The following is a 17,124-nucleotide window of genomic DNA, read 5'->3' on the forward strand; positions in this document are numbered from 1 at the left end:
AGTACACCGGTAACCCAATAGCAGCATCTGGGCTCCCCAAAGACCAAAGCAAAGGCACTGCAGAGATAGGACATGGCCCCAGGATCAATAGAAAGCAAAGAATGACCTAAGTCTTCCCAAACAACATTTTCTTCCTAAAGTTCAATAAAATGATCAAATCAGATCTTCTCATTGAGAAACTAGAAAATTTTCCTGAAAAAAGTTTATATTACTTCAATCCATTTATTCTGTTTATTAGGCTCTTTTCCTCAGTGACAATTATGTTTATAGTGGATCACTTCCTGTCTCTCCTATGTTTTTACTTTTCTCTAATTTTTTCAATCTTTTCATCTGTATTCACTGAAATTATCTCATTAATCTGTCAGTGATTTGATTTCATTTCAGGTTTTGCTGGATCTAATTTATTTCTACTTCATTCAGTCTGTTTTTATTTTCTTATCTCTCACCTTATTTTTCTGAATTCAAATTCTAACTTAAGTTGATCTGTAGAACAAGCATTTGAAAGTAATCTTCTTGAAGTAACTTTTTTACACGATGGGTTCTTGTCAGAATTTATATGCTACATTCAATAATCCTCTTCACTTTTTTACATCATAGAATATTTGTATTAGCTATAATGCTGCTTCTTTCATCTTGTTTGTCCTTCGACATACCTTTCCTGACATTTTATTGACAAAGTATGGGTGGCTTCTTGTTTCTGTTTCCTAGACAAGTTTACTGGATTGCCATCCTACTTATCATGAAGCCTGGTACTTTATGTTCCATCCACTTCTCTGAAATCTCAGTAAATGTTTGGGCTTGGATGAAAGGGTGTAGACTGTCAGAATAAAATATTCTTCTCTTCTTTGAGAGCTTGTTCAAAAGTCCTACTCCAGGGTGAAAGTCTTACCACTATTGAAATGGAAGCCCTAACATCTGGGCAGCCAGCCACTTGTGGTCAATTTTCCCTTGATCCTTAGCAACTAGTATCCTGCTCTTCAATTAAAAGAGATAATAATAATAATAATAATAATACCACCAATACCCACTCAATTTACTATTTTCTAGATTTGAGGCTACTGGGGACAATTCTCAGAATCTTCCCAGGGTGATTCCTGTGAGGTACAGAAGCATTCACACTTAAGGTACGCTGAGTCTGTTTTAAAGTTCACTGAATGAGGTGATAGTCTTTTCCTTATTTGGCTACATGTTGCTCCATTCTTCTTTTTTAAACTTTTTGTTAAGGATCTCTTTTTGTTCAAGGGAAAGCAATTGAGTAATGAAATTTTAACTGGCAATCTGAACCAAGATTAGAGGCCAAGACCACTGATTTTGCAAAAGGACCACAGAGTGACATAAAATAGGAACTGCTTTTTAATAAAACTTAAAATTTTAGATTAAAAAGCTTGTGGAAGAAATAGAGAGTAAGCCCAAATCCTGAAATACTTTTCTTATTTGAGAGTATAAATGACTATAAAATTTATAATTGAAGTTGCAGAAAATTTCCTTTTAAAAGGAATCACTATATTTACTTTCATGAAAGCTAATAAAACATTATTTGAAGCCATACTAGTATTTATAGGAAATATATGAAGCTGTAAAAATCATGTTTTGATCAAACCACAGCAGAAAAATAATGTTACAATCTAAAAGACAAATATGGCTCATGAATACACCAAATAAAAGAAACATTAATATGCCCAGGAATAAACATTTGTGAAGGAAAAAAATTTTAATTACTCCCCCATGAGTTTGATTAATACTTATTTGAGCACCTTCTACGAGCTAAGCCCTGAGATGAGTAAGCAAGGACCTCAGAGAACTTAAAAGGGAAAAAAAGGCAGAAAATGAGAGTACACAATAATGAGCATAGACATAATTTAAAATAATCAATATTGTCATAAAGGAAATGAAAACTACAAAAAAGAAACACCGCAAGAATGTGTCTGAACTGATGATCATGGAAGACCTCAATGTGGGACAATTAAACTGAGAAAGAAAGGGTGAGAAGAAACCAGCCCTGATGTATAATTGGAGGAAGAGTCTAGACAGAGGAAACAGTAAATCAAAGTATCATGAAGTAAGGATGCACATGATGAGTTTGGGTGGAGGGGAAAAAAGAAGAAGAAGAAGGCTTGTGGAGCAGTAGAGAGAATAAAGGCAGGAGAGGAAAAAAGCTGTGCCTGCGAAGGTTAACTATGGTCAGATCACATGACACTATTAAATTTAATGGGAAGACACCAGTGGATTTTAAAAAGGGGAATAATGATGATTTATACTTTTAAAATATCACCCAATTCATCTATAGAAAATAGATTAAAAGGAAGAAATGGAAACAAACATTTAATAGCAATCTACTGCTGAGGACTAGATAGAAAATAATGTCAGCCTGGACATAAAAGAGAACAAATATGGCTAGGCACAGTAGCACATGCCTATAATCCCAGTGGTTCAGGAGGCTGTGGCAGGAGGATCATGAATTCAAAGCCAGCCTCAGCAACAGCAATTCAGTGAGAACCTATCTATAAATAAAATACAAAACAGGGCTGGGGATGTGGCTCAGTGGTTGAGTGCCCCTGAGTTTATTCCCTAGTACCCCCCCCCCCAAAAAAAAGAAAAAATTCATCAGGCACTGTGGCATACACCTATAATCCCAGTGGCTCAGGAGGCTGAGACAGGAGCATCACGAGTTCAAAGTCAGCCTCATCAATTTAGCAAGGCCCTAAGCAATTCAGTGAGACCCTGCTTCTAAATAAAATACAAAAAGGGATGGTGATGTGGCTCAGTGGTTAAGTGCCCCCGAGTTCAATCCCTGGTATCAAAAAATAATAATAATAAATATGCCAGGCATAGTGATTCATGCTTGTAATCCCAAAGGCTGAGGAGGATGAGTCAGGAGGATTACAAATTCAAAGCCAGCCTCAACAATTTAGAGAGGCCCTAAGCAATTCAGAGAGACCCTGTCTCAAAATAAAAAATAAAGAGGCAAGGGTTGTATAGCTCAGTGGTAGAGCACTTGCCTAGCACATGTGAGGCACTGGGTTCAATCTTCAGCACTAGATAGATAGATAGATAAATGTATTGTGCTCACCTACAAATATATATATATATACACATACATATATATATATACATACATATATATATATATATATATATATATATATATATATATATATATATATATAAACTAAAAAATAAAAAAGGTCTGGGGATATGGCTCAGGGGTTAAATACCCTAGGTTTAATCTCTGGTAATAAAATATAGATGACAGAGTTGATGAAACTTAAGAAGAGTTTATGGTACAAGAAGGTGAAGTAGGGAGCATCAAAGCAACTCCCAGATTTCTTGCTGCAAGAGAGGGGAATGATGTCAGATACAAGAATAAAACACATAAATGGTAACATATACAGCTCTTATAAATATCTAACATGACAGTGGAAGGGACAATCATTTTCACAAGTTTAACTTTACCCTTCCTTTTCATGGTGGCAACACTAGAAGTTAGACTTGGAGAATATTTTAAAAGCAGCACTAACAAGATTTGTTGACATTACGTGGCAAGCAGACACACGGGTTTATCCCCCTGGGATCCCTGCTTCCTCGTGTTTACATCCAGCTATATAATCACCTCCCTTGCACAGTGAGCAGAATCACTGAATTGCTTCTAACCAAACCATATGGAAAACATGATGGGATGTGATTTCTGTGATCCACCCGGCTAGCAGACTCAGACAAGACCCTTTTGTGTCCTGATGAAGGAATAAGAAGCCATATCAGTTAGGTCCAAGTGACGAGAAATTGAAGGTAGCTTCTAGGAGTTGAGGGCAGCTTCTAGCTGACAGTCAGCAGGAAGTTGGGACCCTCAGCCTTACAACCACTTGAAACTCATTCTGGCAGCAACCTGAAGAAGCTTAGAAGTGAATCTTCCTTCTTTGGATGAGTATGTAGGCCAGCTGACACCGTAAATGCACAGAACCAGACTTCAGACCAATGGAAATTGTCAGATAAGAAAACTGAGCTGTTTCAAGCTGTTAAATTTATGTTTTGTTGGGCAGGGGTACTAGGAGATTTGACCCTGGGGCATTTTACCACTAAGCAATATTCCCAGCCATTCATATTTTTTATTTGGAAACAGGGTCTCATTAAGTTGCTTAGGCCCTCACGAAACTGCTGAGGCTGATCTCAAACTTGTGATCCTCCTATCTCAGCCTTCCAAGTCACTGGGATTACAGGCATGCGAGTTTATGATAATTTGTTATGCAGCAAGAAAACAACATGTGTCAATATGCTGTGGGAAAGAACAAGAAGTCAAGGATAAGGCAAGGATTTCTGGATGAAGTGAACAGAAGGCTGGAGTACTCGTTAACTGAGACAGGGACATGGGGGTGGGGGGGGGGGGTAGCAGGCTAGCCAGAAAGATCACTTGGGATATGTTGCATTTTCAGTTCCTATTACATAATAGATTGAGGTGTCAAGAGTTTAAGATATGGATTCAGGTGAAAAGTCTAAGCTGCAGCTATAAATTTGGGAGTCACCAGCATAAAGGCCAAGTTATCACATGATATCACCAAGAGAGTGAATACATAGCCAGAGGCAGAACAAGGGCTGTGCCCTGGGGTGTACCAGCATTCAGAAAACAGTCAGATCAAGAGGAACCAGCTCAAGAGTCTGTGAAGGAATAAATAATTAGAAAAAAAAATCAAGAGATTGTAGACAAAATACTGGTTCGAGATCTAACAAGACGAAGACTAAGAATGGGCAATCAAAACTTCAGCTACTGGGTCACACCAGTCACATTCTGAGTGCTTAATAACCACACGTAGCTGCAATATGACAGCAAATACACAACATTTCCATCAGGCTCCAAACTTCTATTGACTACCATTGATCTAAAAAAACAGAACAGAAAGAATAAATCAGTACAGATATAGTTGAAGGGAAAATGTGGTAGTGGGAGTTTGGGCAAATCCTCTTCTGAAGATCTCTATTTTTCAAATCAGAAACGAAGCCAAGCCATTAGCTCGGAAAATAGGAGAAAAAGGCTGTGGAGATTTGAAATGTGAAAAGGAGGTGTGACAGCAGAACAGAAGACTAGAAGAGGGAGAGGGAGAGTCAATGGATTATGGACCCTTCTGAGGGTCAAAGATGGTTGGAGGCAGAGTACTCAAAGAAAAATCTGGAAAGATTAGAAAGTATATCAGGTCCGGTTCCCTGCAAGCAGAGAAATGGGATTCTTGGGCAAGTGACTCATCAAGGGAATGCTCTCTGGATAAACATGTCAGGAGTGAGATAATCAAGATACAGTGGAAAGAAAAGCGAGGCAGATATGCTCTCAGCTGAGATCTGGCTTTAGCATCATCTCAAGGGAACCACTGGAGCAGGAATGACACCACAGTCTTCCCAAGTAGAAGCAGGGATTGGCTCTTGAACATCCATGTCAATCAGTCATTGGCTGGGACTATGTTGACTACAACCCCAGTTTGCTCAGAACTGAGGAGTTTCCTGGGATGCAAGGTTTTTCAATGCTATACCCCGGAGACTCCCAGGTGACCTGGAATGATCAGTCACTCTACTAGGGTCTGTACCAGCTACAGGGCATAGCCTTCCAGGTATTTCTGGGTAAGACGGCTCCAATCTGCTAGGTCCATTCTTCAGAGAAGGCGGCAGCTGTGAGCTGACAACAAACTTTCACCACTGCTGGTGACTGGGTGCACCAGTCAGGTAAGGGTATTGGAACTTGGGCACCAACTGTGTCTATCACAGAAGAGAGTGGCTGGAATGTAGAATACTTAGAATTACAATCATGTGGAGGGGCTGCAGTTACTGATAAAGACACAGTTTAGGAGGTCCCCACACTAAAGATGTGCTTGAGGAAGAGTGGGCTGCAGAGACAGGATTACCCCTGAATAACTATGGAGCTTTCTCTGGGTTGTCTGGCAAAGGGAGCAGAGACTAATCACTGTATTTCCCCGAGTGGGGAAGGAGGAACTCTGTATGATCAATATCCTGAAAGATCTCTAAGTGCTATTTGCACTATTCCCAGTGCAGACAACTCTACTGAAGAAATACACATGAAATTGCTTTAAATCTGTGTTAAAAAAAAAATTAAAACCAAAAACAACTAAAATAAGAGGAGATTTTATATTCATATTTAGGAAATGTGTTCTAGGCAAAGAAAGTATTTTGTGTCTATGGTATGGAGAAAGAAGAGAATCTGGTGGGACAATAACCTCACCTGGCAATGGCAGGGCTCTGATCAGAAATTAAAGGGTTGAGTTAACACAGCAACCATGGAAACAGAGATTGGACCAGTTTTACTGAGAGACACTTTGAAAGTGTATCTGTTGGTCTTGACCTAGTACTCAAAGGGGAGAAAGAAATTAATGGAAAACTTCAGGATTTTAGCTTGACTAAGCAGCTGGGAGACAAGAGATATCATTAATATCAGGAATAAGAGCAAGAAAACATCCAAGGTAATTCAGAATATTCATTTTGGAGTTTTAGCATGATTAGTAGGGAAAGTGATGGTCTTTCAGAAAGAACGTTTTTTGGGGGCCTGGGATCGTGGCTCAGCAGTAGAGTGCTCACCTAGCATGTGCGAGGCCCTGGGTTCGATCCTCAGCACCACATAAAAATAAATAAATAAATAAATAAAGATATTTTTTTAGAAAAAGAAAGGAAGCGCTTGCTTTCTATAAAAATGTATGCATTTTTTTAACCAAGAAAAACATTTAAAGAAAACAGGAAATATGCTTTCAAATAGTGTTAAGGGGAGAATATTAAATAGGTGTGATGCAAGTTCCATCTAATTTTCAGATTTGGGGGTAAGGAGATCATCTTTTTGGTATAAGATGCTAAAAGTAACTCAGAAAAGAATCCCACTCCTGCTGGGGTTGTGGCTCAGTGGTAGAGAACTTTCCTTGCATGCGTGAGGCCCTGGGTTCAGTCCCTAGCACCACATAAAAACAAATAAAATAAAAATAAAGATATTGTGATCATCTACAACTAAAAAAAATATATATTAAAAAAAAAAAAAGAACCCCACTCCTAAACCTACCATTCCTAATTTTACAAAGAGGAAACAATCTCAGAGACTGACAGTTGCTCAACTAGGTGGAATAAATTTGCTGTTAACAACAAGAGAAAAAATAGCAGTAATAGTTCAGTGCATTTTCCACATATCCTTTCACAAATTTTTGGTGAGTTATTCTTCTAAGTTGCAAAAGGTTATTTCACTATAATACTTTTATTAGTCATTAAATTTAATTAAAAAGACTCAAGAGAAGGAAAAAAATTGATTACATTTTCCAGCGTATTTGCTCTTTTCATTCTGTTCTGTTCCTGAGGTTTTTAGACTCCTTTTTTCATTTGATTTCTGTTTAGAGACCTTCCTTTATCACTGTTATAGGAAAAGTCTACTGGAAACAAATTACGTTTTCCTTCATTTTAGAGTGTCTTTTGATTTCCTCTTATTTCTTTTTTCCATGTTTGTTTCTAATGTCTTAGTGTCCAGGATTTTTAACTGTACTTACTGTAAAAACGGGAAAGTAACCTTCATTTCTTTATGATTAAAAACAAAAATCCCTCTTTTCATATTCTATTTCTAAAGCATTTATAAACCCTGTGTCCTTCAGGTTTGTCTTCAATTCTGAAATTATTTTGGAATCTAAAATTCTTAACTTCTAAACAATATTTTTTAATTTAAAAAATAAAATTCTTAACTTCCACCCAGGCATGACAGTGACTGCCTATAATCCTCCCAGCAATTTCTGGGGCTGAAGGAGGAGGACTGCAAGTTAGAACCAATCTCGCCAACTTAGTGAGACCTTGTGTCAAAATTTTAAAAATAAATAAATAAAATTTTTAAAAAAAGATCTCAGAATGTGCTCAGTGGTAAAGTACCCCTGGGTTCAATCCCAAGAACTAAAAAAAGAAAAAAAAGCAAACAAACAAACCAACAATCAAATTTCTGAATTTTTCTAGTTCTGATTAGATTGTTCTTGCATACTATATATTTAGCTTGTTTTGGAATACTATATTGTAATTTTCATCAGTTTTATATTTTTCTATATTTAATGCTTTCTGTATGAATGGGCTTATTTTATTCCATACTCTCTTTTTTCTGATAAGAACTTTCCATGATATTTAACCTTGATATTTTTAAGTAAAATTGCTTCTCCCTGGAGCTGGGGTTGTAGCTCAGTGGTAGAGAGCTTACCTCGCATAGGTGACACACTGAGTTCTATCCTCAGCATTACATAAAATAAACAAAACAAAGAAATTGTGTCCATCTAAAACTAAAATTTAAAAAAAAACTGCTTCTCCCTGTGTTTTCACTGGGTAGCTGCAGGATAGTTCTACCTTCTCAGCTCTTGAGCTCACTCTTTGCTGTTGCAATGGAATGTTCACACAGATGGCAGTTCCCATGTTGAGAACACCTCACTCTGTTCCCTTCTCACTGAACCTTCTCTCACTTAGTCTCCACTATCCCTGTCCTGTTCATTATGAATTCTATTCTCAGCATTTCTCCTCAGTATGGACTTGCTCCTGCAAAGAAATTGTGGCTGGGCAGTTAAAGAAAGATAGAAACTTTGGCTGGTTCACTTTGAGAATAAATACAGCACAAACTGCTCCAGACCCTTCAAATTCTACTATGGATCCCTTGAACTTACTCAGCTACTAAAATATACAACATCTTCCAGTCCCAGCTGTGGCTCTCAACATGGTTTGCTAAGCCCATGAGTGAATACCTTACAGCCATTCTGGATGCTATGGGCCTCCCACTGCTGCTCTTCTGTGCTACTCACTCCTGCACAGAAGGTGACCCATGCAGGGCTTATAGCCATCAACAGTTCTGCCCCACACAGTTGAGAGTAAACCTTCAGACAAAATTTTCTTACAGATGTTGCTCATTTGTCTGTTTTTGTTTATTTCACAGTACTAGGCACCCTACCACTGAGGTACATCCTCAGACTTTTTTTATTTTGAGTCAGGGTCTCACAAAGTTGGCCATGCTGGCCTCAAACTTTAAAACCTCCTTCCACAGCCTCCCAAGTGGCTCATTTATAATGCACATACCACCATGCCAGGAACTCAGGTGTTTATTTTGCTATCCTATTTGTTCTGTACTAGTGACTGTATTTCATAGGATTCAGAAACTATACCACAAGTGCCATATTTCTATCTTGAAAAATAGATGCTGGTGTTTTATAATCTTCATTAACACAAAAGACCTAAAATAAACTTTCACATCACAAAATCACAATGAGTAAGTATTCACAAATTTCTTCTAAAAGAAAGTCTCCCTACAACTATTAATTCAATTAACACATAAAATACTCCCCTATATATATATATAGCCTACTATAAACAAATAAAGTAAAATACCAGAAAAAGTATCTCAAAATGATAAATTAGCACATGGCTTAAAAATGAATACTTTGGGGCTGGGGCTGGGGCTATATAGCTCAGTGGCTTGCCTAGCATGTGTGAGGAACTGGGTTTGATCTTTAGCACCACATAAAAATAAACAAATAAAATGAAGGCATTCTGTCCATCTACAACTACTAAAAAAGCTTTTTTGCTAAGAATAAGGTTAACGAACAACGTATTGTGGTGCTCAATTTCAAAGATTCAGTATATCTGAAAAGGCTTGGAAGATTTTAGTAACAAGACTGATGATTTCTTTTCCTTTTGCTTATTTATGCTTAATTAGAAAAATGAAAAACTAAACTTCTTACAAAAAATTTTAAAATAACTTACGCTAGAACCATGCTGTAATCTGAGTGGTTGAACATATATCCTCCAACAATCCACATTATGTTTCCATTGACCACAGCTTTATGAGATGCTCTGGGCAGCTTTAAGTTTGAATATTCTTCTCGAGTCCAAAATGACTGGTTAGCTGGCACAGGAACCGAACATCCAGGGCCTAATAAAACATAATAAATTAGCTTCACTGAATGCACCTGGAAAGTTTACTGCACTTCATTTTAAACATATAAATGCGAAATTTTTCTAAAGAATATTTAGTCTCTAATTTAGCATCTGTATTTCAAACAAATTTCTTTGTGGTTTTAATTCACTCACAGTATTGATCCCAGGAATCCCTAATAAAATTCAAAATCATATACTTTCTAATAATGACTTGACCATATCCAATGTAGGTATTTCAGTATCAAAAGTCATACTTTATCAGCTTCCGGTGGGAAGACTACACAAAGAAATTATTAATTCAAATTGAAAAACCTAAAATGTAACAACTAGACCTAGGAATGATAATAAAACAAACAAACAACAACAACAAAAAACTACCCATCTTTTAGTAAAGCAAAGAACTCAACAGAGGTAAGATACAACAACAGATGTAAGGTCTGGCTTCTGCTACACTCTTTGGAAGTAGTTAAAAATTGGTACTCAAACATGCCAATTGTTAACTACTTAGTATCACCAAACCCAACAGATGAAAGCATGTAAACACACATATTTCCTTTTAAAATGAAAAGGTTCTGAGGAAGGAATAAGTATATAAACAAAGTCATCAAATCAACAACTGCCCTTAGCCCTTATGGAATCCCCTAAAGCACCTTTAACAAGCTATTTCTCTAGATAATAACTTTAGGTGACTGCTTTAAGATTCTAATGCATAATCAATTTTCTCAGAACATGGAGAAAGTTTTAGGGGAAATAGCATTATTGTCAGCTCTTGTCCCATCTCCAAACTTGGTTCTATGCTATGTCCTCTTATGGCTGAGACCAAGTTCTTAAAACTTTCATAAATGAACTGCAAAATGGAAAACCTCTCCACAATTCTAAGGAGACCACAACCACATAGGTGAGACATTAAAAGATTTGTAGGAAACCACATAAAGGGAGGAGAAAGCTTACATGACCCCTGATATATGATGAACATAAGTTGTACAGATGCTAAGAATAAGGTTAACGAACAATGTATTAAACTAGAAACAATTTGTGAACGGAAAGAAAAACAAGAGAAAGAAGCTCCTACCCTGCCATTCAGAGAAGCAGGAGCATCCTCGGACATCACTTGAATTGCAGATGCCTCGATGAGGAAAACCACAGTTGTTTGTACAGTAAGGAATGTCACACGAGTCACCTTTCCAGTTTTCGGAACATTCACACTCCACATTGCCACTGCTGTTGCTGGTCTTACATTCTCCTCGGCCTGAGCAATTATTCGGACACATGTCAAAACTATAAAGACAGTGAAAAAACTAAGTCAACACTAACCAACACGCCAATGAACTTGGCAGAACTTCCTCCTACACAAGGCTTAAGGATCTCCCTGTCTCTTCAGTTCATTCACAAGCATAAATGCAGTGTTTACCACTCAACCCAAAAAGGGTCCCTCCACACTGCACAGCTTGGGCATGTGAGCTCAAACCCACCCTGGTGGAGGCTCATGAGAATAGGGCAAAAAAACAAGTAACTCATAAAGTTAAAGAAATCACAAGGAGAGAAGAGATTTGATCACATTTGTTCAGATTTAGCTCCTCAAGTCTGGGACAACTATCCTATTCTTCTCGGTAGCCCACTAGTGACAGGCGCTACACAACTGCCAAATTCATGTTTGCAAGCGTGGGAAGGAAGAGGATAAACTTCCAACTACACTCATAGTACCAGTAGCCCTCTGAACATCTCTGAAAATTTGTAAAACTTAAGATTATTGCCCAAAATCTTATATTTTAAATTATTTAGTAAGCTGACCCATTTCAGATGGAATGGAAGCAGGTTTATTTTAACAATGTGTGAGTTTAACCATAATATATCTCTTATTAACATGGCTTAAGATAACTATATAGATAGTGCTTAGAAATAACACAAAGGGGGCAGATAAATGAATTATCATGATACTCCAAAAACATAGACTTGTTCTACTACTGAGTACATGGCAACTGTTAATATTTATTAAATTGTACTTACCAAAAAAAAAAACAGCGTTTTTATCTATAAGCAAGAAATGCCCCTCTCTTCCAGGAGAAGCTCAACAGCAGCAACACCTGGGTTTAAACTATAGCCCCACCACTACCACTTATGTTAACAACTTATTTAATCTTTTCACCCATTTCCTTAATTGTAAAATATATTAAAAAACTTTAAATGAGAAACCCATGTAATCTGCTTACTGAAATTCCTGGCACAGTGTAAGTCCTCAATATTTTAATATTATTATACTATTATAACATAATTATTAAAACATTTCATTTAAATACAATCACAAATATTAGATTTAAATATCTTACTTGTAAGTGATATTAAATCCAGTCAAATTATAAGCGGCATCGCTAAAAAAATGCAGAAGGGCATAACCTGATGTGACAACCACCTCGGGAACTGTCTCATTGCCATCTCTTTCAGGAACAATGAGGCCACTGAAATAGAAGCACATTTCTTATAGCACAATGTCAGCTGTGTTAAACTATAGCAGAGACAATTCAAAAGTTCATCTTTACAACTTTAGAAAGCACATGCAGGCAGAGGGGTGAATTCATGTGATGGAAGCACACAGCTACCCTATTAGTTGTCCTTCTTTTCCTAGGTTTCCTTTATTCTGGGTTCCATTTCTATAAAATTTGAAATCAATGGTTCTATTTTTATACACCTTTTAATAATTCTCTAAATCTCCACAATCTTGTAAAGTAGTAAACTTTATGAGTTAATAAATGGTAAATATGTAGTACTAAAAGACACAAAATATTGTTAAATAAAATATTTATTTACATAACAATATAAAGAAGCTAGAAAAACCCACAACTCCTACACTATTGGCATTCTGATGCATTTTCTTTCCCTAATTGAAACCACTGGCATTTTATGTTCGATTTTACACATAGCATACCATAGGCCTTCCCTGTCACTAAAAGCTCCCTAGGCTCTCCCAAGGACCTCACTCAGAGGCCAGCACATAATATTCTAACTAAGTACTGCTTTGGGGCCAATAAATCCAGGTGAGGAAAAAAATGACTGAATCGAAGGGTCTTATTTTCCAGAAGTGAGATGCTCAAATGAAATCCTGTCTGATCAATCCAGATTGTCTGATCACACCACCTCACACCACCAACAAGAAGGATTACCAGTTCTAAGTTAGCTTTGCTAATTTAATACATGACTTATTGTGGTTTTGCATTCTTTTCTACTCCTGAGGTTAACAACTTTCCTATGTCTACTTGCCATTTGCATTTCTTCACGTGCTCTGACTTTCCCACTATCAATTCACCTCCCCCACCATCACATTCAGCCAGTGCCTAGGTCCTTACCAACTCCCATGGAATCTGCTGCACACGCTCCCACTGATGAATGAACATCAACTAGTACTCTCCCCTTCACTTACTCACTCTTAACCCCATTCCCTTCCTAGAGCACACACCAGGTAAACTCCCACCTCAGAGTCATAATCATCTTAAATGCCCATTCACCCTGACCTAGTGATTCTCTTTCTTTGTAGAGGACATACTTGCTCTCATTCACAAAAGAAAATATACAAGAATCCTAATTGCAGCATCACTCAGATGGTAACACGTTGAAAGCATCAAAGTGCTCATCCACAGGGAGCTGCTGAATGAGGCCTTGGGCATCAGGAGCTCACCCTGGCATTCTGATGGGGCAGGAAGGTGCAAAACAACAGGCCTAGATGATGGGTACCATTTACCTGAATGTATATAAGTGCAAGAAGACTACATAAGTGTGGAATGAAGACAAGAAAGAGGGCATGGGATTTTCATTTAATTTTTAATATGAAAAGAGAACTCTAGGAAACCTAACACTCAGAAGGCACCCCAGGGGTGTCCAGAAAACACTGACATATTTTCTACCAGGTATTCAACTAACAAATATTTACTAAGTGCTTACTACATGGGAGGCTCTGTTCTAGGTATAAGGATAACGACAGTGAAACAGACAATGTCCCTACCTCAAGGAGTTCAGTTAGAGAAACAAATAAGCCCTGACACATCCTCACATGCAAGTGTGTATTCACACAGGCCAGGCAGAGATCATACCATGAAGGGAAACAGGGCAGAGAAGAGAACAGGAGGTACTGGGTTAGAAAGGCAGTTGGGAGGGCATTCAGAAGACGTGACATTTGGTCAGAATCTTAAGTGAAAGTTTTGCCATCACCACGTTTTCATTCACTTTACACAGAGGTCGAGCAGCCTTTATCCAAAAGCTTGGGACCACGTGTGTTTTAAATCTCAGATTTTGTCAGATTTGGCAATATCTGCATATACATAATGAAATATCTTGGAGAAAGGACACAAACAGAAACAGAAAACTGATTTACATTACATGTAAACCCTCCAGACATATAACCTTAAGGTGATTATTTATATAATATCTTTAATAATTTTGTGCATAAAACAAAGTTCCATGGTGTGGAACTTCCCACTCGTGGCATCATGTCAGCATTCAAAAACTTCTGTGATTTGGAACATTTCAGATTTCTGAATTAGGGATGCTCCATCTGTACCAGAATGTTGAAGGGATAAGTACTTGCAAGAGCAGGGCTTCTTACAAACAGGTATGTCAAAAGCAATCTTCCCATAATATAGGCACATTCCAGAAAAGATCTGGGACTGCAGTCACAAGTCGGAGGTCCTTGCACTCTCTGTTAGTCCAGCATGAATTTCAGGATCAAAGTTACTTGAGCTCCAATCCTTGCTTCATGTCACTAACATCTTTAAGCTCCAATTTCCTCAAATGCACATAGGAGGAATCCTGTCCAGCTCACAGTGACATCATGAGGATGAAATTGGTGGAGCATATGCAGGGCTTAAGCCTCCCACTAGGAGGTGCTCAGTAAGTGATATCTGGTGGCCTTCTTCATTTGGTGGGGACATTTAAATATGCAGGATGAATAACTTTACCAACTGGAGAAAGTGGATCAGCTTTCCCACTGTCAGGGAGGCTTAGGAATTTGCTACTATTTGCTTCAAAAATTTGAAATTGTGACAGCTTTGCAGTGTGTGGATTTCTCCCAGTGTGAAAGCAAAACAACTGGTTTAAGACAAAAATAAACTTTTACAGAGTAAATGAACAAACACAGCCTCCTTCAGCACATGAGACAAAGGAAGGCCTGTGGGTGAGGAAGGGATGCTACAGGCTTGCCCCAGCTGTCACCCTGAGCAGCCTCCAATGGGAAGTTGGTAAGTGCAGGTGCAGCCTGGGCTGTAACTACTTATTAAACTGGAGCAAATCAAAAATGGCCTGCCCTCAGGTTGCTCAGGATTTTATATTTTAAACACAGACCATCATTGTTTAGAATCAATTGTAAAAAATCATAGAAGTAGATAGACTTGGCCTGTTTTCAGAAGGTATTCTCTGTTCACAGTCTTAACAATTGCATCATCACAATTTTACTTGCTTCAAAAAATAATAATTCTAAGGCTGGGGTTGTGGCTCAGCGGTAGCACACTTGTCTGGCATGTGTGAGGCACTGGGTTCAACTCTCAGCACTACATATAAATAAATAAAATAAAGGTCTATCAACAACTAAAAATATATTAAAATAATAATAATAACTCTAAAAGGAACAGTGTTCTTTTGAAGAATGTTCTCAGGGAGGAAAATCACTGTCCTGCTGAATCACCACAACCACCTTTGCATCTCCTACCTATATACCCTAGCAGAATGCCTGCACCACAAGGTACTCATGCACCTGTGGAATACCCAACAAATCATAGTGCTACAGGACTGCAAGAGTCTTAAATTGCTTTAGTGGTTCTCATATTTGTATGGTAATGCAATTCTGTTAAAGTGATTTTATTTAGAAATCCAATATATAAAAGATAAATGTGATCTACTGGTTTGAAGTCAAATGAAACATAGTTTACAATAAGCCCAGAGAGAATACAGGTTAAACTAACACAATAAAACAACTTCATTTTCGGTTTCGGAAGCTGCGTTCTAGAGCATTTGAATGATGTACTCAAGAGATTTGGGCAGACACATTTTCTGAATCTTGCTTAGTTTTTTTTCTTTTTGTTGTTTCTTGGTCCTGCCTGAACATCCTACTGCCAGCCTCCCTCTACTCTGGACCCTCAGCATATCACCAATTGGTTGAATCCTCTACCCAAAGTCCTCTTGTCCCAACTGTACTCCATTCCTATACAAATCATCTTGTGGAGAGACTCTTATTTGAAATTGTTTTGCTCACCAGTGCTTTAAGGGTTTTGTGTTTCAGGTAAATTCCAATTGTTTGCATACTGTTTTATTTTAATTTTAGGAAATTAATAGTCAAATATGCCATAGATTAAATTTTAATCAGTATCACTTAAACAACTCTCTGTACATATACTTCAGCTTCTCTTAAATATCACTGATTAGAACAAGCACTGCTTCCTATTAGTTTACTTGTTTCTATTTCAATTCACATGTCTGCTCATTGAATACACAGTTTGGGGAAACCATGAAATTACACACATCTACTTGGCACATGTTCCTACAAGGGATACTGACAAGCTAATTCAAAATGCCTGGCACATAATAAGGCTCCATGAATTCTAGTTAACAAATTAAGTAACACGTGAATCCACAGCAAGTACTATGTTCTCCTAACAGCATACTTAAGTTTTCATGCTTTGCTAAAGTTTGAGATGTCTCTTGCTATAATACAAGGCATATTTCAAAGGCTGACATAAATGTATATGGGCCCAACACTTGCTCTTAGTCAACAGCAGGTAAACTTGGTAGTATCATCACGACTTAAATGCGTAGCAGACCTATCCAAGGTCTGTTCTTTGGCCCTGTACATGAACCTGTAAATATCCAAACATAGCTGGGTATGGTGGTATACTTCTGTAATACCAGCCAATCTAGAGACTGAGGTAAGAAGATAACAAGTTTGAGGTCAAGCAGCAACTTCATGAGGCCCAGTCTCAAAGTAAAAAGTAAAAAAGGCTGCAGATGTAGTAAAGCACCCCTGGGTTAAAATCCCCCAGCACCAATAAAATAAAATAAATACCAGAAAATAGCCTACAGTCTCAGCTCAAAGTTATATCCAGAAAGCTTTCTAAGCAAAAAGCGTGGAGAAGTACAAAGGCACATCAGTCCCCTAACCTCTTGGCCATTCACTCCTTATGTACTCCTTATTGCCTCTCTTACTCATGTGAGACATCAACTGGACTA

The 17,124-nt window shown here is 37.8% G+C and overlaps 1 protein-coding gene across 1 annotated transcript in view; it reads right to left on the reverse strand.

The window, feature by feature from the left end:
* Positions 1 to 17,124, reverse strand: part of LOC114107518 (attractin) — a 140,610-nt gene that overhangs the window by 82,041 nt on the left and 41,445 nt on the right. The window contains exons 4-6 of the mRNA XM_034636196.2: positions 12,246 to 12,374; positions 10,991 to 11,196; positions 9,745 to 9,913 (exon numbers count right to left, since the gene is read on the reverse strand). Coding sequence (XP_034492087.2) covers positions 9,745 to 9,913; positions 10,991 to 11,196; positions 12,246 to 12,374 — 504 coding nt within the window. The remainder of the gene's footprint in view (positions 1 to 9,744; positions 9,914 to 10,990; positions 11,197 to 12,245; positions 12,375 to 17,124) is intronic.

The sequence above is a fragment of the Marmota flaviventris genome, chromosome 2, assembly GCF_047511675.1.
Source record: "Marmota flaviventris isolate mMarFla1 chromosome 2, mMarFla1.hap1, whole genome shotgun sequence".
NCBI lineage: Eukaryota > Metazoa > Chordata > Mammalia > Rodentia > Sciuridae > Marmota > Marmota flaviventris.